We start from the raw sequence: 24,830 nt of genomic DNA, 5'->3' as shown, positions 1-24,830 counted from the left end.
CTGATGTCATTTAAGCTATTTTATTTTCCCCTGTTATTCTTAAATCACTCATATAGTTTGTGAATAATTTTGGTCCCAGCACTGACCCCTGTGGCACTCCATTAGTTCCAGTTTGCAGTTCTGAAATTGTCACCCTGATCCCAACTCTGACTTCTATTAATCTTTCCTCTATCCGAGCTAATATGCAACCTCTGATGCTATGAGTTCTTATCTTATTTAAAGGACTTTATATGTGGTACCTTATCAATCACCTGGTATTCGAAGTATATTACTTTAAGTGGGCCTAGAATGCGCATAAAGTATCCATTTTTTGATTCTGTCTTTTTCGACAGTAGCTTGATTGACACCACATCCACAAGCATCCACTCCCTCCAGCACTAACACTTAGTAGCAGCATGTGTACTATCTACAAGATGCATTGCAGAAATTGACAAACGATTCTTCGACAGTACCTCCCAAACCCACAAGCATGGGGAAGCAGATACATTGGAACGTCACTGCCTTTAAATTCCCTCCAATCCCCTCACCACCCTAACTTGGAAATATATATCATTCCTGTTGCTGGATCAAAATCATGGAAATACCTCCCTAATGGCATTGTGTGTCTACCTACAGCATTTACTTTTCTTCATTCAGGGGATGAGGGCATCGCTGGCTAGGCAGCATTTATTGCCCAGGGGGCTGTTAAGAGTCAACCACGTTGCTGTGGTTTGGAGTCACATGTAGGCCTGACCAGGTAAAGATGGCAGCATTCTTCTCCAAAGGACATTAATGAACTAGGTGGTTTTTCCGACAATTGACAATGAATTCGTCATTGTTAGATTCTTAATTCCAGATATATTATTGAATTCAAATTCCACCACCTGCTGTGAACCCAGATGCACAGAATGTATTTGCATGTCTGGATTAATAGTCCAACAATAATACCAGTAGACCATTGCTTTCCCTGGACTGCAGTGGTTCAAGAAGGCAGCTCACCGTTATCTTCTCAAGGGCAGCTTGGAATGGGCAATGAATGCTGGCTAGCCAGAAATGCCTCTGTACTATGAGTGAATAAAAAGACGACCAAGTATTGGGGATAGCACGAAACCATAGAGACAGAGCAGATACAATTGTATTTTTCTCCAGATTTGCTTTTATTTATATGCAATTTTTCTTTAAAAATGTCTTGCCATGGATATGAAAGCAGGATGCACTTGAGTAGGTATGCATGCATGTATATTGAAGGTGACAGGCCAGGTTTAGAGAGTAGTTGAAAAAGCAATATGGTATCCTGGTATTTACTAATAAAGGTAGAGAGTACAAAAGCGTGGAGGTTCTTTTTATAAGTTAATTCATGGAATATAGGTTTCACTGGTTGGGCCAGAATATGGTTATTGAAGTTTTGTACTTGGAATGTTCATTTAATATGCTTATTGAGGTGAAAAATGGTAGATCTTTGGAGAATCAGATAAGCCATCCTGTTTTGATCTCTTCTGAGTGTGACGTTTTCTGGTATTTCAGTTGTCTTACTTGAAACTAAATTTGAAGATAAATTCATGTATTTATTACCTCAGATGTCCTGATATTTACATTTTTTCATGCAGACATCGTCGATCAGAGTGGCGATGGGCCATGGAAAGAGCAGCAATTGTCAACCGTTGGACATGGTTGCAAGCTCAGGTGTCTGATCTGGAATATCGAATAAGGCAGCAGACAGACATATACAGACAGATCCGTGCGAATAAGGTACGTTGTGCAGAGGTTGATATAGACTCAGAAGTTTTATAACTTCTCCCAAATTGCAGGAGAACTTAAGCTGTTTAAAAGATTGTTCATTTCAGTTTTCATTCAGAAACATCAATTGATTGTGCAGTGAATGTATGTGTATGGTGACTCTCAGGTTAAACTACCACTTGCCGCCTTACTATAATAAGAAAGCAGCTCTATGGTTTGGTGGGTCATTGGCAACTTTACATTTTACCTTTGTGGTGAGTTGTGCGATGAGTCTAAAATAATGGAAATTTGCAAACATTTTGAAAAAATATGTTTAACAATATTGTCAAAATAATACAACAGTTCTCAGGATTTTTTATAAATATTTTTATTGAAAACTTTTTCAAATCTTGTACAAAGCAACTATATATATTAAAAAAAAGCAAAATACAAGAAGATAGAGATAGTATGTCACACCTGAGGATTTTTAAAAACAAAATATTTGGAAGAAAAATTTTGAACAGCTTTGGAAAATACAGCATAATTGGATCTATCAACTTTCAAGAATTGTGAAGGGCTGAATGGTCTCCTTATTCTTACAAGGACCAATGAAACTATTTTCCATCTGAATAACAATATTTTACCAGCATTTAATGTCCAATTTGTTTATTTCTCATTTGTATTTATTCACGTTCAGCTTTCTTTATCGCCTCTGCAAAGTAAATACGTAGGCCTACTTCTAGCCATGTCCCCATAATCATCATTTGCCGTATGAAATTAGCTGCACCTTAAAATTTCATACATATCAGCAAGTTTAAGAAACTGAAATTTTTCCCCAACTAAAATAGCACAGTATTTTCTTTTCGTCTTAGTGCTTGCAGATCTATCTGGAGGTAGTATGCCTGCTCTTCATATTATGACTGGGAGGACGGAATCCTGTTTAATCTTAAGAGTTTCCATCTCCATTGCAAGACTTACAACTTTGTTACGTTGTCTTTCCCACTGTTTCTGCCTTACCCTAGCCAAAATTATAATCTAGCTTTTATTGCCTAGCCTTTTCTACCTCTGCCCTCAAGTCCACAAATTCCATTTCAGTCAACACATAATTTGCTGCTTGATCTGCACAGAAATTCACCCTTTTTAATTTGTAAAACTCAGTTAGCTATATTGATTAATTACTCAGATGATGTTAAGATCCTTGCCCTTTCAAATTTACTGCATCCCTCCCTCAAACATATTTTTTAGATGTCTGTTTTACTTCTCAGCTCCAATATGATTTTTCTCTCACTCGTACTCTGCTATTGATCATTGTACTTTCCAGTCATTGTGCTCTTGGTAGTCCAACTTAAATCCCTCCATTTTTCCAATTCTGTCTCACCTTTCATGTTGGAGAAGTATACCTCATTTGAAGTGATGAATAGATGCTGAGAAAAATTGTTTTTTTGCAGTATGCTATGTCAGCATTTTATACAAACAGTAGCTGGAGTTGGTTTGACAAGAAGTTTGCAATCCTTTTAGTCCACAACCGTAGTTGAACAACAGTTTCTTTCCTTGGGTGCTGCCTGTGATCTCCAGCATTTTTTGTTTTCAGATCAAATTCGAGGGTCTGCAGTAATTTCTCCTACAGCAATTTATCACCACGGTTTCTCAAACTGGGGTCAATATTCCTTACATTCAACTCCTATTTGACAAGAGAAAAGAGTGCTATAGTTTCATTTTACAAATATTACCAGTATAAAAGAATTACTTTTGATGGCCTGCTGGTTTTCCCTTCCCATCTTATTCCTTTGCAAATTTCACTTGCCTTGGGATCATGTTGTGTTTAATGTTCCCTCAAAATTACGTGCCCAACTCTTGTGCTTATCTGCATGATTGGGTCTAGAATAATTTCCTATTGAGTGATCTGATTTCTCAATTTAATATAAGTAAGTACCTGATAAATGAATAAATTTATGACTAAAAACTAGATGGATTATTAACATGTGTGATTTACCCGCTGTCCGGATCATACCCAAGAGATAGAAGGCTCAATTGCGTTTGTGGTTGGATAGGCAAATACCTAATGGATTTTTCAGATATTCCTAACTTGTATTTTGAATCATGCACACAATAGTCTTGTGGTGACCGTGGTATATTTTACTTCACGAAGGCTAAGATTTCACTATATATTTGAAACCTTTAAAATGTATGTTTGCTTGCTTTTTAAGCTTGTTCATTGGATGTGGGCATCTCTAGCAAGGCATTTATGATTGCACATACATGATTTTCCCTTGAGAAGTTGGTTGGTAGCCACTTTTTTGAATTGCTGCAGCCTCTGTGGTTTAGGTACACCCAAATTGCAATTAAGGAGGAGTCATAGCTGAGGAATACAGTCCAGTCTATCCATTCTTTCCTCCATGCTCAGACCCTCCTGCCCAAGCAGCATCCTGGTAAATCTCCTCAGCATCCTCTTGAGTGCAGTCACATTCTTCCTATAATGTGGAAACAGAAGTGCACACAGTGCTCGAAAATACTACCAACTTTTTACACCAACATAACCTTAAATCAAAGCAAAATATTGCAGGTTCTGAAATCTGACATAAAAACCAAAAATGCTGAAGGAATTCAGCAGCACCTGTCAAGAAAGAATTTAATGTTTTCAGGTCAACATGATTTCCTTGGAACTGAAAGCAGCTGGAAAGTTATGGTTTTTATGCTAGTAATGGGGGAGAAGGAACAAATGGAACTGGGTTAATGGTAGGTGTCTTTTCCCTCGGATGGATGATTTCAAGACTCGGGCACATTTTTAAGATGAGAGGAGAGATTTTAAAAAAGACATGAGGGGCATATTTTTTACACACAGTAGTTCATACATGGGACGGAACTGCCTGAGGAAGTGGTGGATGTAGGCACAGTTACAATGTTTAAAAGGCACTTAGATAAGTACATTAACAGGAAAGATTTGGAAGGATATGGACCAGGAACAGGCAAGGGGGACTAGTTTACTTTGGGTCAATGATTGGTATTGACTGTTTGGACTGAAGGGTCTGTTTCTTTGCTCTGTGACTCTTTGTTGGTGAGTGTGTCCAGAGCTAGACAAATTCAGTGATAATGGTGATAAAGGAGTGGTATGTGTGCAAACTATAAAAGTGTTAGCTGAGAAAATGGATTTGCTCTGTGAGTGCAAAACCAACCAGACATCATCAAGTAATGGGAGGTGGGAAATGTAAGAAAAATAGAGTACAGGGCTTATACACTGAAGTTGTGGAGCTCAATATTTAGTCCTTGAGCAACTGAATTAAAAATTAGAAGCTGTTTCTCCAGCTTCTGTTAAACTTCTTCATCCCAAGAATGGAAAAGTTAGTGTGGGAGCATGGTGGTTAATTGAAATGACAGGAAGGACGGGGTCATTTCAAACAGCAGCTGAGGTGTTTTGCAAATTGGTCACCCCGTCTCCATTAGGTTCTGCCAGTGTAAAGGAAGACTGCATTGGGAGCAGCAAATTCATAGCTCAGCTTCACCTGGAAGGTGTGTTTGGGGCTTTGGGTGGCAAGGAGGAAGAAGGTTAATGGGTACATGTTACACCTTCTGCGATTGTTTGGGGATGACATGGAGGAGTGAAGAAGTGTCAAGAGTGATGAAAGAGCAGACCAGGGTGTTACAGAAGCAATGCTCACACTAGAGTAGAAGATATCTTTGCTGGACGTTGCAGAAATGGCAAATGATAATCCTTTGAATATGGAGACTGATGGGGTAGAAAGTGAGGACAGAGGGAACTCTCCCATTATTCTAAGAAGGAGGGGGAAAGGGTGCAGGCAAAGGCATGATTCAGTTATATTCAAAGATTCATACCTTACACGCCATGTCTCAGACAATGTTATCCTGTTCCAGAGCAAGACAGTCTAACTAAGATCGTGGCACTGTGATATACAGTTGGGTGGGAATTTCCCTGGCAGTCCCCAACATTTATCCTGGACCCTGTGAAGTCTTGTGGCATCTGATCAAACATGAGCAAGGAAATCTGCTGGTTACTATGTACTGCCCTAACTCAGCTTCTTGGCACTTGGAGGAAGCAGTTAGGGTGGCACGGGTACAGAATGTGGGAGACTTTAGTATCGACCACTGTTGTGGGCCAGTCACCACAATTTACTTTTAATTTGAAAGCAGCACTTGAATTTTATTCAGAAATCTCACAATCAAGTACTGAAACAATGATTTGAACTTTAGTGCATGCTGCAACCAAGATAAGACTCAAGCAAGTTAAGCCTCACAATTAAATTTAGCAATAACCCAATTAATGGTGGAATTTAGCTCCGATTCCAACCAGCACTGTCTGTTTCTGAAAGTATCCAAGGATCCTTGTGCAGTATTGTTCTTCGAAGTTCTTCTGTTGAATTGTTCTGGTATTGGAATTTTCAACAGTATTAGCATCCTTCAGTTCTATAATGTGATATGATTGATGATTCTTCAGATTTTTCCATCCAACTTATTGACTACTCCTCTGAAAGCCTCAAGGCCACAGCTTGCCTTCTTATCAGAAATGGCTTCCCTGTTGCTTGTTACATTTTATATTGACTGTCTGAAGATACAGCCTTCCTGCAGTTAAGCAGCCAATTATCAACAAGATGTCAAACCATTTTGTTTATGTAGCTTCGATATCTCCTTTTCCCGACAATGGAATTGTCCCAGACAACTGACTATCACAGTGCCACCATTTTAGTTCGGTCTGTCTTGTTCTGGAACAGGGTAACATTGTCTGAGACATGGCATGTAAGGTATGAATATAACTAACTGTTTTCATTTCCATATACATTTTTCCTTGTTCCTTAATATTTTATTCCAGATAGAGTTATTGCTGCTTCTTTCAATTCATGAACAGATATGAAAGTTCTAAAGTTTATAATCTCACACCACTAGGAGTATTTTTGCATCCCTAATACTGACTGACCTGGTTTAGTCCTAAAGAACACATGCTGGACTGGGCGGCATGTGGTGAACAAACCAATAATAAGGAAAAATCATACTTGATCTCACCCTCACCAGTGTACCTGCAACAGATGCACCTGCCCATGGTAGGTATTGGTAAGAATAACCTCCATATAGTCCTTGTGGAGACACAGCCCCATTTTCTCATTGACCATGCCCCCTCATGGTGGGCAGCACTGTCACTTGTGCTAAATGGTATAGACTCATGACCGATGTAGCAGTTCAAGGCAGGGATTCAGTTAGACACTCTGGACCACCACCAGAAACAGAATAGTTCTCCCAGCCCAATCTGAAGCATCGTAGCTGAGCATATTTCCTACTCTACCATTACAATCAATCCTGGTTCATTGAAGACTTTTGGAGCCATGCCAGGATAAGTGCCAAGTATACCAAAAAAGTAGGTGTCAATCTGATGAAGCTACAAAAAAGGACTACTTGCATGTCAAGGAAAAGTAGCAAGTGGCAGGCAGAGCTAAGTGATTCCAAAATCAACAGATCAAACCTAATCTTTGCACCATTCAAATCATGAATGGTAGTGGACATTTAAATAATCCATTGGGGGAGGTGACTCCTCAAGTAACCTCTTTTTCAGTGGTGGCAGAACCAGCACGAGTACAAAAGATCAGGTTGAAGCATTTACCAGGTGGATGATCCATCTCAGCCTCCTCCAGAAGACATCTGTACCACAGATGCTCTCTGCAGCAATTTGATTTGCTTCAGTTGATATCAAAAAGATTTTTGAAGGCATTGGATATGCAAATGACTTGGACCCTGACAACATTCTATTCATCGTGTTGAAGACTGGTGTTCCAGAATTTACCATGTCCAAGCCAAGCTGTTGCAGTACAGCTACAATACTGGTATTTACCTGATGATGCAGAAAATTATCCAGCTATATTTTGTGTGCTAAAAACTGGAGAGGTGTGACACAATTAATTACCATCCTATCAGCTCTTCATCATCAGTACAGTGGTAGAAGATGTCATTAATAGTGATATTAAACAGCACTTGCTTAGCAATAACTTGCTGAATATGCTCAGTTCAGTTTCTGCCAGAGCTACTCAGTTCCTGACACTCATAACAGCCTTGGCTCAAATGTGGGCAAAAGTGCTGAATTCCAGAAGTGAGATGAGAGTAACAGACCGACCGTAAGGCAGAGGCTGGTGTCTAGTAACCCTAGCAAAATAATGTTGGTGGGACACAGAGGGAAGATTCTCATGTTGATTGTATTTGTTCAAGTTCAGTCATCTGCATTTGTGCAAGAATTCCCCAGGATAGTGTCCTAGACCTACTTATCTTCAGCTGCTTCATCCATGACTTCTCCTCCATCAGAAGTTTAGAAATGGGATGTTCACCAAGGATTACACAATGTTAAACTCCATTTGCGACTCCTCAGATTGACTGAAGCAATGCAGTCCAAATGTGGTAAGAAATGGACAATATCCAGGCTTGAACTGACAAGGGGCAAATTACAGTTACTCTACACATGCCAGGCAATTACCATCTTCAAAAAAAAATAGAATCTAACTATCATCCATTGACATTCTTTAGATTAGCTTGCTTACGGTGTGGAAACAGGCCCTTCGGCCCAACAAGTCCACACCGACTCGCCGAAGCGTAACCCACCCATTCCCCTACATTTACCCCTTTACCTAACACTACGGGCAATTTAGCATGGCCAATTCACCTAATCTGCACATTTTTGGAGTGTGGGAGGAAACCGGAGCACCCGGAGGAAACCCACGCAGACACGGGGAGAATGTGCAAACTCCACACAGTCAGTCGCCTGAGTCGGGAATTGAACCCGGGTCTCTGGCGCTGTGAGGCAGCAGTGCTAACCACTGTGCCACCGTGCCACCCCATTCTGTAGAATCTCCACTATCAACTTGGGTGGGGTTACCATGATCAGAAACTGAATTAGCCATATAGAACAGTGACCACAAGAGCAGATCAGAGGCTAGAAATGCAGCGGAGTAACTCAACACTCGGCTCCCTAAAGTCTGTGGCCATTTACAAGATACAAATCGAGGATGATGGAGTACATTCCATGCGCCTGGATGTGTGCAGCTACAACAAATACTCAAGCTTGACTTCATCCAGGACAGAGCAGTCTGTTTGAAATGTCACCACATCCACAAACATTCAGTCTTTCCACCACTGATGCCCAGTAGCAGCAATGTTTGTCATCTACAAGATGCACTGTCGGAATTCACCATGGTACCTGAGAGAGCATTTTCTAAACCCCATAACCACTACCATGTGGAAGGACTTGACAAATTTGACATAGGGTGTTTTGTCTTGTGGGTGAATCCAAACATAGGGACACTGATTTAAAATCATGTTTTGCCCTTTTTCGACTAAGCTAAGGAGAAGACCTTTCTTTCAAGGGACCATGCGACTTTGGAATACTCTACCTCAGAAAGCGATGAAGGCAGGGTCAATAAATATATTTAAGACAGAGCTAGATATCTTTTTGTTAGGTAATGTTATTGGGGTTAGATGGGAATGTGGAAATTGAGGCACACTCAGATTATCCATGATCTCATTGAAACATGGAGGCCGAATAGCCCTATGTAAAGACCATTTCCTTTTGGGACTGTTTTATAGACCAACGATTACTGTACATTTTAAAAGCAAGTTACCTGACACATGTAAGTGGTGTTTACCACTGCTGACTGTTCAAGTAGTGGAAGAGGTTTCCATCGACGAGCTGGAGCTGGTAGGTGTGTATGAAGGGAGATTCAGTCAGCAACAAGTGTCTGAATTGTTTGATAGAATTGACAAACTGTTAGCTTTCTACCTGCCAACAATTGAGATTGGCTCCTATGTAGCTGAACAGCTTGTAAGTGTGGCTATTTGATCAGAACCCTTTGGACCTCTGAAAAAGAAATGTACTTATCCTTCCCTCTGCTTAAAAAAAATCCTCAAACCTGAAGAAAGCCAGTTTATTTTCCCTCATCACTTGCAGTAAGCTGTAGTTTTTAACCAATAAGTCAGAGACTTTATCAGTTGTGAACCAGTCAACATGTGCCTTCTGTAAGCAAGTAAAAGTACATGGAGAAGGAAAGTTGAAGCAGCAGGACCCATTGATCCAAAACGATCACCTCCAGAAATTCTGGAGACAAGGACAATTGAACTGCCTTCTCAGTCTTTCCCTCTACCCAGTTTGTCTGGTCCATAACCAGTCCATTTTGCCCTTGCTTTTTACTATTTATGTGGCTAAAGAAGATAGATGTAATTATCTATCTTGATTTTTAATTAGTTCTCAATCTCTTTTTATACTCTCTTTGCTGTTTACTACTCCACTGAACTTTTGTGTCTGCCTCCTATGCATGCATAGGTGAGTTTCATTCAGGAATTAGTATTTAAACAAGTTGAGAGTCGATGATTGATATTGCCCAGCTGTAGCTCGAATCAATTATTTATAGCTAATAATCACTGCCTTTCAGGAGAAAGGCAAAAGGCTGCTGTGAGAGAGAACAGTACTTCTTTAGACCCTGAGACAGCATTGGAGCTGTCAAGTGGGTGTGATGGGGGTGCAGAGAGTGAGAAAAATGTTGTGGGGAGGCGGCATGGGGAGAGTGCGAAAGAAACTTCAAGTGGATAAAGCAGGTTGCCTCAGAATATGACACAAAGAGAAAGTAAAAATGAGTTTCGACACTTGATGAATGAACACAGAGCTAACCAAGAGATAGAAAAACCAAAAATATAATGAATTGCTTGCAAGTTAATGTGGTATCTCTTGCTTAAGGCTGCCAATGTTCAGAGACTAATGTATTGGGAAGCTTTTTGAAGACTGTTTTGTAATGGCCATTGTGTTAATTACTAAATTTAAATCTGAGATACAGTATGAACATTTGTAACCACCTCTTTCACATACATATTCCAGCTTAGCAACAATGCGATGGAAGTGCATTTTGCTGTGACCTCTCCAGTATACATGAAGTGTATTTATGGTATTGGCTTTTCAAGTGTTGAAATATTACTTACGTTGAAAAACTTTTATTAGCTTACATCTGTTCTCTTGAGCCAATTTTAAAGCTATGATATCTTAGAAAATGTTGTTTTCCTTGTTTGTTGTGGCTTTAAGTTTGATGGGTTTGATAATTTTTGAGGATATTAATGAATTATGTTAACTCTGCTTCTGTGAGTTCAGATGTATGTCAACAAAAGGCGTGACTGCATCTCCTAATAAAGGAGTTAGTGAGAATGAAAAATGAGCCCTCAAAAAGAAAAATAATCTGTGCCCTTTTCTGTCTGCAAGAAATAACTGATTATATTCACCCTGGCTAATTATTGCCCCATCAGTGTACCCTCAATCATGAGTACAATGGAAGAGATAGTTGACCTCAATATCAAGCAGCATTTCCAGCAGGGCCACTCGGCACCTGATCTTATTTTGGTCTTGGTCCAGCATGGAAGGACATAAGAGCTGAACTTCCAAATGTGAGGAGAGAGTTGACTGTCCTTGGCATTGAGGCAGCAAAGTGTAGAAAGAGATCGATCAGTTCATGGCTGTGTCGGTTCGCCAAAACAGCAAGTGATCAGGCATCATAGATTCATAGGGATGTACAGCATGGAAACAGACCCTTTGGTCCAACCCGTCCATACCGACCAGACATCCCAACCCAATCTAGTCCCACCCAGCCCATATCCCTCCAAACCCTTCCTATTCATATACCCATCCAAATGCCTCTTAAATGTTGCAATTGTACCAGCCTCCACCACATCCTCTGGCAGCTCATTCCATACACGTACCACCCTCTGCGTGAAAACGTTGCCCCTTCGGTCTCTTTTATATCTTTCCCCTCTCACCCTAAACCTATGCCCTCTAGTTCTAGACTCCCCAACCCCAGGGAAAGGACTTTGTCTATTTACCCTATCCATGCCCCTCATAATTTTGTAAACCTCTATAAGGTCACCCCTCAGCCTCCGACGCTCCAGGGAAAACAGCCCCAGCCTGTTCAGCCTCTCCCTGTAGCTCAGATCCTCCAACCCTGGCAACATCCTTGTAAATCTTTTCTGAACCCTTTCAAGTTTCACAACATCTTTCCGATAGGAAGGAGACCAGAATTGCACACAGTATTCCAACAGTGGCCTAACCAATGTCGTGTACAGCTGCAACATGACCTCCCAACTCCTGTACTCAATACTCACTCCCTGGATATCTCCATAATTCCCTGTACATTCTTCCTTTTCAGATAGTATTTGACTCCCTCTTAGTGCCTTGATTGAACCTGCCATCTCTACATGCAGAAGTATCCACATTCCAGATTTCAATCATTCACTGCCTGAAAAGTTTTTCTACATGTATTCTTGGCTCCTTTTGCCAGTTACTTTGAATCTATGCCCTCCTTGCTTTTTCACTACCTCTCTGAACATTCCATATTTCGTCTGGTTCTCAGTTCCATTATCCACCTGACATCTGACATAGGGTCTTGCTTCTAACCTTGATCTTTATGTTTTTCATGACAACACAAGTAGTTTTACAATGTAAAAAATTGAAACAAAATGAAATTTATCTATCTTATTTTGTTTTTCTGACCAAATGTGAATCTTGTTGGTGCTCCATGGGAGTTTTGCGAAGATGAGCAGTTTTAAACCAGCACATGTGCATCTCATGGATAATACACACATTGATTTGGTATTTTATTTTCATGAATGAAGTCCAGCTTTGTATAAGTATGATTTGGAGCTGGCGGTGTTGGACTGGGGTGGACAAAGTTAAAAATCACACAACACCAGATTATAGTCCAATAGGTTTATTTGGGAGCACTAGCTTTCGAAGCACTGCTTTGTATAAGTAGGTTCTTTTAAATGTGGCTAACATTTACAGTGCCGTAGAAGAAGCCATTTTTGGTGTCATCAGGCCCTTTTTTAAAAAAAGGATGATATCTTAAAGTTACTCAGCAACCAATCCTGAAACTGCAGGTGTTTGGGCACAAAAGGCTCAAATTGTCCTGAGGGAGAGAGATTCTTGAGCCAGAGTCCTCCTGTCCCTCCTCCTATGTTGCTGGCTAGGGTAGCATTTATTGCTAATTAGATTAGATTAGATTTCCTCTAGTGTGGAAACAGGCCCTTTGGCCCAATCAGTCCACACCGACCCTCCGAAGAGTAACCCACCAAGACCCATTTCCCTCTGACTAATGCACCTAACACTACGGGCAATTTAGCATGGCCAATTCACCTGGCCTACACATCTTTGGATTGTGGGAGGAAACTGGAGCACACGGAGGAAACCCACACAGACACGGGGAGAATGTGCAAACTCCACACAGACAGTCGCCCGAGGTGGGAATCGAACCGGGTCCCTGGCGTTATGAGGCAGTAGTGTTAACTACTTACGACAGATCAGAAGAAATTCCTTTTCTCAGAGATTGTTAATCAGTGGAATTCTTAACTGCCCCTGTGAACTGGATGGATTTTCTGACAACAATTGTTTCGTAGTCATCATTAGACTTTGAATTCCAGATTTTTATTGAATTCAAATTCCACCATGTGTCATGGTGAGAAGTTGACTTGGGTGAGGGTGCTAGAGTTTGTTGGTGTGTCCTTCCACTTGACATTTGAGTATTCTGCACATATTTTACTGTGAAAATTCCACAGGCAAATCCAGACTCTTCTATTCCTGACTTGTTTTGTGAATTGTGGACGGGCCTGAAGAAATCATTCATCTCGTTACTCAGTACATAATTCTCAGGCTTTGAACTTCTCTTGTCACCACACTAGTCCAGTTCTGTTTCTGGGCATTTGGAGCCGCCAGGATGTTCATAGTGGGGAACTCAGCAACACTAATGCCATTAAACATCAAGGAGAAGCGGTAGCATTCTCTCTGATCATTGCCTATCACTTGTGAAGGGTGAATGATTCTTGCCATTCATCAGACTAAGCTGCAATCTTGTCTTGTTCTTCTGCACTCACACCCACACATGCCCCCTCTCATGGACTTACCTTTTTACACTCTCAATCACACACATTCACATTCTCTCTCACAGACACACACACTCCACACACCCACATGCGCGTACACATGCATATAAGCTTGTGGGCTGAATTTGTATTGCAGGATTACATTTTATTTTGCTCAAAAACTGCATAAATCCATGTAAGATTCTGTAAATGCCATTTTTAGAAATAGAATCAGTCTGAACATTGGGGCACAGAGAGCCTCACACAGGGCACCTCACACTTTCAATGCATTATCTGAGCTGACATGGCACCTATTGTTAATGTTCACTTGAGAATGTCACTTCTTTTTAAAAAAATTCTGGGATTTACATGTGAAAGAACTGAAACCAACATGGTCACTCTAAAAGATGAGAGATATAACAAATAATCCAGGTTTACTCCATATATCATCTCAGTTGCATCACACTAAATTTTTACTATAGATTCTTGGTCTTATGATCTTATTCCACAACCATCAGCTGAAAACCTATTCTTTATTAAGTGCAAGTTGGAGATCTTATGGGTAAGACAGATACTTAAGTAATTGGATTGACATATTGATGGCAACAATATTGCAATTCCCAGAGATGTGGTTGAGGGAAGGGCAGGACTGGCAGCTTGGCATTCCAGGGTACCTGGAGTGAGGATAGAAGACAGCTTTTACCCTTTGTTGAAGGGTCAGTAATGGGCAGCACAATTTTCAAGTGAAAGCTGAGGTTTAGAGGGGACTTGAATAAATTTTTTTTCACCGAGAGAGTGGTGGGTGTCCAGAATGCACCAATTGTGAGGGTGGTAAAGACAGGTAACTTCACTTTTCAAAAGTGTTTGGATGAACATTTGAAATGTCATAACACTTATGGCTGGGCCAAGTGCTGGAAAGCAGGACCTGTGTAAATTTAGCTGAGTTTTGGCAGTAAAGGACTCTTCTATACTGTATGAGGCTCTGAGAAAGTGAGGACCGCAGATGCTGGAGGTCAGAGTTAGCGCTGAAAAAGCACAGCAGGTCACGCAGCATCCGCGGAGCAGGAGAATCGACATTCCGGGCATAAGCCCTTCATCAGAATGTTTGGGGTGGGGTGCTTGGAGGGAAGGGGGCTGAGAGGTAAATAGGAGGGTGGGGGGGAAGGTAGCTGGGAAAGAGATAGGTGGGGTAATAGTGATAGGTCAGAGGGGAGGGTGGAGTGGATAGGTGTGAAGGAAGGTGGATAGGTAGGACAGTTCAAGATGGCAGTGCCAAGTTGGAGGGTTGGATCTGGGATGAGGTGGGCGGAGGAAAGATTATGATACTGGTGAAATCGGCCTTCAAACCATGTGGTTGGAGAGTTCCAAGGCAGAAAATGAGATGTTCTTCTTTCAGGTGTTGGGTTGCTTGGATTTGGCAGTGGAGGGGGCCCAGGAATTGCATGTCCTTGGCGGAGTGGGAAGGAGAGTTTAAGTGGTCAGCTGCAGAGCGGTGGGGTTGTTTGGTGCATGTGTCCCAGAGATGTTTCCTGAAACCTTCCACGTGTTGACATGCTGTCTCCCCAATGTCGAGGAGACCATTTTGAGAGCAACAGACACAATAGATGAGGCGTTTGGATGTGCAGGAGTCTATGATCGGGAAAGGATGTAAAAGAAGAGTTTGTTTGCATTATTAATTGAGAAGTCAGTTACAGCCATAAGGAGGGGCAATTATTATGGAAGGGTCTTCAAATGAAGATTTTTGGGTACAGCTCAAGAATACAGAGGGAGCAGCCACACTGCTGGGAGTGTATAATAGACCCCAGACAGTCAGAGGACAATGAAGGAGCAGATGTGGAGTCAATTCACTGAAATGTGTTAGAACGAGCATAGAATAATCATATTAGCTAATTAAAACTTCTCTAGCGTTAATTGGGAAAGATCGTATAAAGGGGACAGATTTCTTGAAATGTATTCAGAAGATATTTTTATGTCAACGTGTAGAAGGTTCACCAAGAGACACAGTGCTGGACCTAATTCTAGGAAATATATCTGGACAGCTGTTGAAAATGGGAATGCATTTTTGTAATAGTGCCACAACACTATATGCTTTAAGTTTGCTATGGAAAAGGAAAGGAAAAGCCTGCAAAAATTAGTTTTGGATTGAGGAAAGGCATATTTTATGAAAATAAGGCAGAATATACCCAAAGTAGACTTGGAACAGTTAATTGAAGGTAGATCTGCAGCAGAACAATTGGTTGTACTGCAGGGTTCGGGAATCCCACTTCAAAACAACAAGTCCAGAGAGCCTGGATGTCCATAAATATTCAGGATAAAAAGGAGAAAAGAGAGGCTTATAGAGTCCAAGAGATATACAGCACGGAAACAGACCCGTCGGTCCAACCCGTCCATGCCGACCAGATATCCCAGTCCAATCTAGTCCCACCTGCTAGCACCCAACCCATATCCCTCCAAACCCTTCCTATTCATACACCCATCCAGATGCCTTTTAAATGTTGCGATTGTACTAGCTTCCACCACTGGCAGCTCATTCCATACACATACCACACTCTGCGTGAAAACGTTGCCCACTAGGTCTATTTTACATCTTTCCCCTCTCATCCTAAACCTATGCTCTCTAGTTCTGGACTTCCCACACCTCAGGGAAAATACTTTATCTATTTACCCTATCCATGCCCCTCATGATTTTATAAATCACTATAAAGTCACCCCTCAGCCTCCGACGCTCCAGGGAAAGCAGTCCTAGCTTATTCAACCTCTCCCTATAGCTCAAATCCTCCAACCTTGGCAACATCCTTGTAAATCTTTTCTGAACCCTTTCAAGTTTCACAACATCTTTCTGATAGGAAGGAGACCAGAATTGCACACAGTATTCCAACAGTGGCCTAACTAATGACCTGTACAGTCGCAACATGACCTCCCAACTCCTGTACTCAATGCTCTAACCAATAAAGGAAAGTATACCAAACACTTTCTTCACTATCCTATCTACCTGCGACTCACTTGAGCAAATGAATGGAAGCCAGAGTAGAGTTGAGAAAGTGTAGTGGGAAACTTAAGAAAGCAATTAGGAAAGCAAAGATGGGCAAGAGACAACAATAGTGAGCAAGATCTGGGAGCATTCCAAGATATTCTGTAAGTATATTAAGGAAAAGAGGATAACCAGAGAAAGAGTAGAGCTCATTAGGGACCAAGGAGGCAATTTGTGTGTGGAGCCAGAGGACATTGGTCGGATGTTAAATGTGTACTTTGCAGCTACCTTCACTTTGGAGAAAGAGGATGGAGGTACAAAATTCCAGAAGAGGTACTTTAAGGTTCTTGGGGTGTTTAATGCAGGAAGTGAGGAGATAGTGGAGCTTTTGAGGGCTCAAAGCAGACAGATCGCCACGTCCGGATGAGTTGTACCCAAAGCTGCGATGGGAGGAAATTGGAGGGGCTCTGATCCAAATTTTAAATTTCTGTCATGGAGGGTCAATGATAGTTTATGGTCACTATTACTTTTTTTGAAATTTCATATTTGTTAATTGATTAGTTGGAATTGTTCATTTTATTTTTAAATTACACAATTACCCTGTCTGCCAGATTGAGTCCAGTGACATCCCCTTCCCACGCATATGAAGGCTGCTGTAAATGGTTTCTGTCCTCCTTTAACATCCACATATCTGTGCCTTCCAACAATTGTGGTGATCAAGGTTAGAGATCCTTGTAAATGCTGAGGACAGTACAGTCTGTTCTGATATAACGCAATAGTTCCGTTCTCGTGTGATCTTGTATGATAAAATTGTGCAGTTGTCGTGCCATTTAAATTAACAGGGCTGGAATCGTGTTATAGCCAATACAGGTAATGAAAGTTAACATTCTACACATAATGGTCTAAATTCTTCAATTGTGTTAAAGCCAATTGACATTGAAGAAACACATGTTATAGCAAAACCGGCTGTACAAGATTTTCCTTTTAGTTAAGATGAGTGGATTAAATGCTTCCTGACCTCTGCTGTTATGAGTGATGTATTATTAACTATAGATTCCATGTTTTGAAGAATATATTGTTACATGTGTAACAACAGCAACTGGATTTCAAAAGTTACTCTGCAGTTGTAATTTGCCTTTGGATATTCTATAAAAGAGAGAACTAAGAAGAGCCAGGAGGGGACATGAGAAGTTATTGGCAGATAGGATCAAGGAAAGCCCTAAGGCTTTCTATAGCTATACCAGGAATAAAAGAATGACAAATAAGATTAGGGCCAATCAAGCATAGTAGTGTAAAGTTGTGCATGGAGTCAGAGGAGATAGGGGAAGTGCTAAATGAATACTTTTCATCAGTATTCACACTAGAAAAAGACAATGTGGTCGAGGAGAATATTGAGATACAGGTTACTAAACTAGATGGGATTGAGGTGTTCGCATTTCTGCAACTTGTAAAAACAGATGTCTCCTGGGCTGGATGGGATTTATCCTAGGATTTTCTGGGAAGCCAGGGAGGAGATTGCTGAGCCTTTGGCTTTGATCTTTATGTCATCATTATCTGCTGGAATAGTGCCAGAAGACTGGAGGATATTCAATGTTGTTCCCTTGTTCAAGAAGGGAAGTGAAGACAACCCTGGAAATTATAGACCAATGAGCCTTACTTCGGTTGAGGATAAAGTGTTGGACATGGTTATAACAGAGAATTTTAATCATCTAGAAATGAATAAGTTGATTAGAGGTAGTCAACATGGTTTTGTGAAGGGTGGATTGTGCCTCACAAACCTATTGAGTTATTTGAGAAGGTGATCAAACAGGTGGATGAGGGTAAAGTGGTTGATGTGGTGAATATGAATTTCAGTAAGGCTTTTGATAAGGTTCCCCACGGTAGGCTGTTACACAAAATACGGAAGCATGGGATTGAGGGTGATTTCGTGGTTTGGATCAGAAATTGGCCAGCTGAAAGAAGACAGAGGGTGGTGGCTGATGAGAAATATTCATCCTGGAGTTCAGTTACTAGTGGGATATCACAAGAGTCTGTTTTGGGTCCACTGTTTACCATTCATATGAATGACCTGGATGAGGGCATAGAAAGATGGGTGAATAAATTTGTGGATGACACTAAGGTTAGGAGAGTTGTGGATAGTGACAAAGGATGTTGTTGGTTACATAGAGACAGAGATAAGCTGCGGAGGTGGGCTGAGAGGTGGCAAATGGAATTTAATGCAGAAAAGTGTGATGTGATTCACTTTGGAAGGAATAACAGGAATGCAGAGTACTGGGCTAATGGTAAGATTTTTGGTAGTGTAGCTGAGCAGAGAGATCCTGGTGTCCAGATACGTAGATCCTTGAAATTTGCCACCCAAGTTGATAGGGTTGTTAAGAAGGCATACGGTGTGTTAGCTTTTATCAGTCGAGGGATTGAGTTTCGGAACTATGAGATTATGCTGCAGCTGTACAAAACTCTGGTACGGCTACATCTGGAGTATTGCATACAGTTCTGGTCACCACCTTACAGGAACGATGTGAAAGCTTTGGAAAGGATTCAGAGGAGATTTACTAGGATGTTGCTTGGTATGGAGGGAAGGTCTTACGAGGGAAAGCTGAGGGACTTGATGGTGTTTTCGTGAGAGCGAAGAAGTTTGAGAGGTGACTTAATTGAGACATATACGATAATCGGAGGGTTAGATAGGTTGAACAGTGAGAGCCTTTTTCCTCGGATGGCGATGGCTAGCATGAGGGAACATAGCTTTAAATTGAGGAGTGATAGATATAGGACAGAAGTCAAAGTTAGTTTCTTCACTCAGTAGTAGGGGTGTGGAACGCACTACCTGCAACGGTAGTAGGTTCTGCAATTTTAAGAACATTTTTTTAAAAATAATATATTTTTATGAATTTTAAGGGCATTTAAATGGTTATTGGTTAGGCATATGCATGAGAATGGAATAGTGTAGGTTAGTTGGGCTTCAGACTGGTTCCACAGGTTGGTGCAACATCCAGGCCGAAGGGCCTGTACTGCACTGTAATGTTCTATCTCTATGTAAAAGAGTTTCAACATGCATGTGAGTTCTTCATTAAAATCAGAAGCATTCTGATTTTCCTATGTAGGCTCACTTGCATGTTTCTAGCACATCTTGCTTCAGCAATAGGTTTTGTACAGGCATTAGTTTTCTCTTGTTCAGAAGCTGTTTTTTGGCATGCTGTATGCAACTTTTTGAGCAGGCACAGCAATGTTGAGTTTTAAATTAATGAGTAGAGACGCTCAAGCAGTGGTAAATATGTTACCTTGTCCAGGCTGTCGGTTGTTTGTGATACTGTTTGAAATCTAGATTTAGTGGCTTCAATTCAGTTCAGTTCCAAAACTGATGACAAAGTGCACGTGGGCATTTGAGTTAATCCTTCTTATTGTAATACACAAAATTTAGAATCCTGTAACTCAACTGATCTATAAATGGATGAATATATATTACATTTACTCCATGAACAATGTCACCATATCCCAAGATGCTTTGCAGTCAGTTAATTACTTTTGAAATGTAGTCACCATTGTAGTGGAAAAAGGGTAGAGTTACATCAAATCTACATCACTCAAGGGGGTCAGTTAGCTCAGTTGACTGGATGGCTGATTCACAATGTAGAGTGATGTCAATAATGCAGTGTTCCATTCCCATACTGGCTGATGTCAACCCCTCCCTTATCCTGAGGTATGGTGACCGTCAGGGTTAAACTCACCACCAGTCATCTCTCTCATGAGAGCAGGCCTGTGGTGTTCTGAGACTATGGTAGCTACTACTACACCACAAAGCAGGTATTTTGACCCGACTGGTCTTAGTTGACATTTACGTTCCAGATAAGCTTGGTCCTACCGCTTATAACAGTAGATGGAGCTTTCAGCTAATAAATGTAGTTTGGAGAGAGGAGGAGCACGTTTGGAATTCAGGAAAGGAAAGATTGCTAAGGAATAAGGAAATCACCCAAGCATTATGTGAAAATATTAGCGCAAAGTTAACAGTAACTGAAGTGGAAAACCTGGAGAAAGTCTAAGCTAAGGCACTGATATTTGATTGCTGACAGAAAACAGAAATAAACAGGGCATTCTTCAATGAGTTGGCTATAACATGGGTGGCTCAGTGTTTAACACTGCTGCCTGACAGTGCCAGGATCCTGTGTTCGATTCCATCCTTGCCTCTAAATGGAGTTTGCACATTCTCACCATGTCTGTGTGAGTTTCCTCTGGGTGCTCTGATTTCCTCCCACGTTCCAAAGATGGGTGGGTTAGCCATGGGAAATATAGGGTACAGGGTGGGTGTGCGTGGGATGCTCTTCGGAGGATCAGTGTTGACCCAATGGGCTGAATGGCCTACTTCCACACTCTAGGGGTTCTATGACTGGATGGCAGTTCATGTGGTTCCACTTTTCAAGAAGTTATATAGAGATAAAGCAGGGAATGACAGACCCTACACAGCACTAATGGAGGCAACTCTAAAGGAAAGAATGAAGTTCCACTTAGAGAGTCAAGGTTTGATCAGGGATAGTCAGCATGGCTTTGTCAGAGTGGGGTCATGCCTCACAGATTAGACTGAATTTATCAAGGAAGTGACCAGATCCGTAGGTGAGGGCAATGCAGTTGATGGATTTTACATGGATTTCACCAACTCCTTTGAAATATCCCACTGATTAAGATGGTAAACACACATAGGATCAAGGGTAATTTGGCAAATTGTATCCAAAATGGGCTTTCTGGTAGGGAGCTGTTTGTGTCACTGGAAGCTGGTTATCAGGGGCATACCCCAGAGATCAGTGCTGGGTCCATTATTGTTCCTAATAAATATAAATAATATAGAAGAAACTGTTGGGGATGGTAAGTAAATTTGTAGGCGGCAGAAAGATTGATGATTGACAGTGAGGAAGAAGGTCTTAGGTTACAGGAAAATATAGACTGATAAGTCACATTGGCAGAGTAGTGGCAGATATAATTTAATCCTGATGTGTTTGTGAAGTGATGCATTTTGGAAGAAGAAACAAGACAAAGGACATTACGAAGCTCAGAGGAACAGAGGTACCTTGGAATGCCTGTCCACAGATCCCTGAATGTGGCGGGACAGGGTAATAAGCGAGTTAAGATGGCATACAAGGCTTGCCTTTATTAAGAGCAGTGAGGTTATGTTGTAGCTGTATAAAAGTTTGGATAGGCAGATGTGTGCAGATCTGGTTATCACACTATAGGAAGGATGTAATTGAGATGGAGAATTGGAGAGGCAATTTACCAGGATGTTGCCTGGGATAGAGCAGTGTAGATATGAAGAGAGGCTGGATAAGATTGAGTTTAGTCTTTTTAGATCAGCGAAGGCTGACAAAGGGTCTCATTGTAGTGTATAAGATTACGAGGGGCATGGTCAGGATGGATAGAAAGCAGTCAGTGAGAAAGCAGGGCCCAAAGCAGGAAGAATGTTTAGAGGGTGTTTGAAGAAAGTACTTTGTACATGCCAGATAATGGGGTCTGGCATGTACTGCCGAGGAGCTTCGATGAGACAGCAAACCGTCCAAGAGTACTTGGTTGAGCACTTGAAATACCACAACATTCAAGGCTGTCGATTCAGTGTTCGAATGTCGGACTGGTGTAGATTTAGACTAGTTTTTCTTGTGTTGATGCGGACTCAATGGGTCAAGGAGCCTATTGGATGCTGTATGATTCTAACTTTGGAGATTTGGAGGAAAAGAGAATTCAGAGCATACTGTCTAGTGAAATTGAAGGCCTGGTTTCCATTGGTGAGTTGAAGCAGGGTCAGATGCACTTGATGCCAAAGTTAGGGAAGCAGACCTCTGGGAGACTTTTATATTGGATTTGGGAGGGTCACAATAACAGGGAGGTGCAAGTGGAAGAATTTCAACATGAAGTTGGCAGCGTAAATCTGAAGTCCAATTGAAATGCATGCCATTGCAGAACAGAGCTGGATGTCGATTTGCTCACTGAGCTGGAAGGTTCATTTTCAGATATTACATCACCATACCAGGTAACATCTTCAGTGAGGCTCCGGACGAAACTTTGTCCGGAGACTCGCTGAAGATGTTACTTAGTATGGTGACAAAATGTCTGAATAGGAACCTTCCAGCTCAGCGAGCAAACCTACATCTAGAACCTCAACCTGAGCTACAAATCTTCTCAAAACTCACTAGTACAGAGCTGATGGACAAGAGGAGCATGGTACTGTTTAGGATATAATAATAGCGTTTTGAAAAGCCTTATGTTTATGGAGTTTAAAAAGTTGTGTGTGTAATGGGGGGGTAGCTAGTAAATTAGAAAATTTGAATCTAAAGGTAACCATGGTGAAGGTAATACTTCAAGTCATCTGACATTGGGCAAAGACAATTGGAGGTAAAAGTTGATTATCTTTGTCAAATGGAGAATATGAACATTTTAAATTCAGCTAGAATTTCAAACTCTTTTCACATGAACCATAAATGTTACGGCCCTGTTCAAAAGCAAGTGGTAAAGTCAACCCAACAGCGAGTGATCAATCAGGTTAACATTAGTGTAAGGAAATCTAAAGATAATGATCAGACAATAAAGGCTTGTAAATGGAAGACAGCACAGATTTGTTGACCAGCATGATTGTTCTCTATTCTTTCTGAAAGTGCATTCCCTTCGACACAGTAGTTTTAGCCATTCCTATATAAATCTTAAATCTGCTCTGCATATACAGAGGAACCTCGATTATCTGGCATTCAATTATCCGAATATCAGATTATCCGGCAAGATCACAAGGACCCGATGCTAGGCTAACCTATATTACCCTGCATTCAATTATTCGGAATTCCATTAACCGAATGAAATACTCCCCACCCATGTCCTTCAGATAATCAACGTTCCTCTGTACCAGCAAACCTCACCTGAGTGCTAACATTGGCAGTAGAATGATTTTTGTTTTACTGAGGAAGGGTCGCCAGACTTGAAACATGAACTCCGATTTGTCTTCACAGATGCTGTCAAGCCTGCTGAGCTTTCCAACAACAGCCTTGTTTCTGATTTACAGCATCCACAATTCTTTTGGTTTTTTAAAAATTGTTTGCAGTGATGGCAGGGACTTTTAGGTCAATAAGCGACGATAGGCTGGTGATATGTGGCCAAAATCTTGAGTGCCTTGTGTGCCAGGGAACCAGTGAAACTACAGGTGGCTAGAGAGGGGATAAAAGTTACTAAGACAGAATGACTCTCAAACTTGTTTGGACTTATGAAGCATACAAGATTCTTTGAGAACTTGACAGGGTAGATGCAGACAGGTTGTTTCCCCTTCTGGGAGAGCCTCGGACCAGAGGGCATAATCTCAGAATAAGATGTTGTATGCTTTTTTTTTAAGAATCCCTACAGTGTGGAAACAGACCCTTCAGCCAACAGGTCAACACCAATCCTCCGAAGAGTAACCCACCAAACCCTATTCCCTTACCATATTACTCTACGTTCACCCCTGATTAATACCTCTAACCTATACATCCCTGAACACTATGGGCAATTGACCATGGTCAGTTCACCTATCCGACACATATTTGGATTGTGGGAGAAAACCGGAGCACCTATGGGAGAATGTGCAAACTCTACACAGACAATCACCTGAGGCTGGAATTGAACCCGGGTGCCTGGCGCTGTGAGGCAGCAGTGCTAACCACTTATGACAGATGAGAAGAAATTTCTTTTCTCAGAGAGTGTGAATCAGTGGAAATCTTTACTGCGGAGTGTTGTTGAGGTGAAGTCATTAAGTATATATAAGGTTGAGATACTGAGTTGTAATTGCTAAGAGTGATGGGGAAAAAGCAGGAGAGTAGAGTTAAGAATGATCAGATTAGCCTGGCAGAGCAGACTGAGTGGGCTGTACAGTCTACTGCTGGTCCTATGTCCTATGGAGAAAGTGCGGACTGCAGATGCTGGAGATCAGAGCTGAAAATGTGTTGCTGGAAAAGCGCAGCAGGTCAGGCAGCATCCAAGGAACAGAAGAATCGACGTTTCGGGCATAAGCCCTTCTTCAGGAATGAGGAAAGTGTGTCCTGCAGGCTAAGATAAAAGGTAGGGAGGAGGGACTTCGGGGACGGGCGTTGGAAATGCGATAGTTGGAAGGAGGTCAAGGTGAGGGTGATAGGTCAGAGTGGGGTGGGAGCGGAGAGGTCAGGAAGAAGATTGCAGGTTAGGAAGGCGGTGCTGAGTTCGAGGGATTTGACTGAGACAAGGTGGGGGGAGTGCAAAATGAGGAAACTAGAGAAATCTGAGTTCATCCCTTGTGGTTGGAGGGTTCCCAGGCAGACCA

At 41.4% G+C, this 24,830-nt stretch overlaps 1 protein-coding gene across 1 annotated transcript in view; it reads left to right on the top strand.

Annotated features, from left to right (window-relative positions):
* LOC122548963 (KAT8 regulatory NSL complex subunit 1-like) overlaps positions 1 to 24,830 on the top strand; it is a 202,363-nt gene that overhangs the window by 144,349 nt on the left and 33,184 nt on the right. The window contains exon 4 of the mRNA XM_043687998.1: positions 1,587 to 1,728. Within this exon, the coding sequence (XP_043543933.1) occupies positions 1,587 to 1,728 (142 nt within the window). The remainder of the gene's footprint in view (positions 1 to 1,586; positions 1,729 to 24,830) is intronic.

Source organism: Chiloscyllium plagiosum, chromosome 4, assembly GCF_004010195.1.
Source record: "Chiloscyllium plagiosum isolate BGI_BamShark_2017 chromosome 4, ASM401019v2, whole genome shotgun sequence".
Taxonomy (NCBI): domain Eukaryota; kingdom Metazoa; phylum Chordata; class Chondrichthyes; order Orectolobiformes; family Hemiscylliidae; genus Chiloscyllium; species Chiloscyllium plagiosum.
Note: the sequence above shows the minus strand (reverse complement) of the source record. Positions and strands in the feature narration are given on the sequence as shown.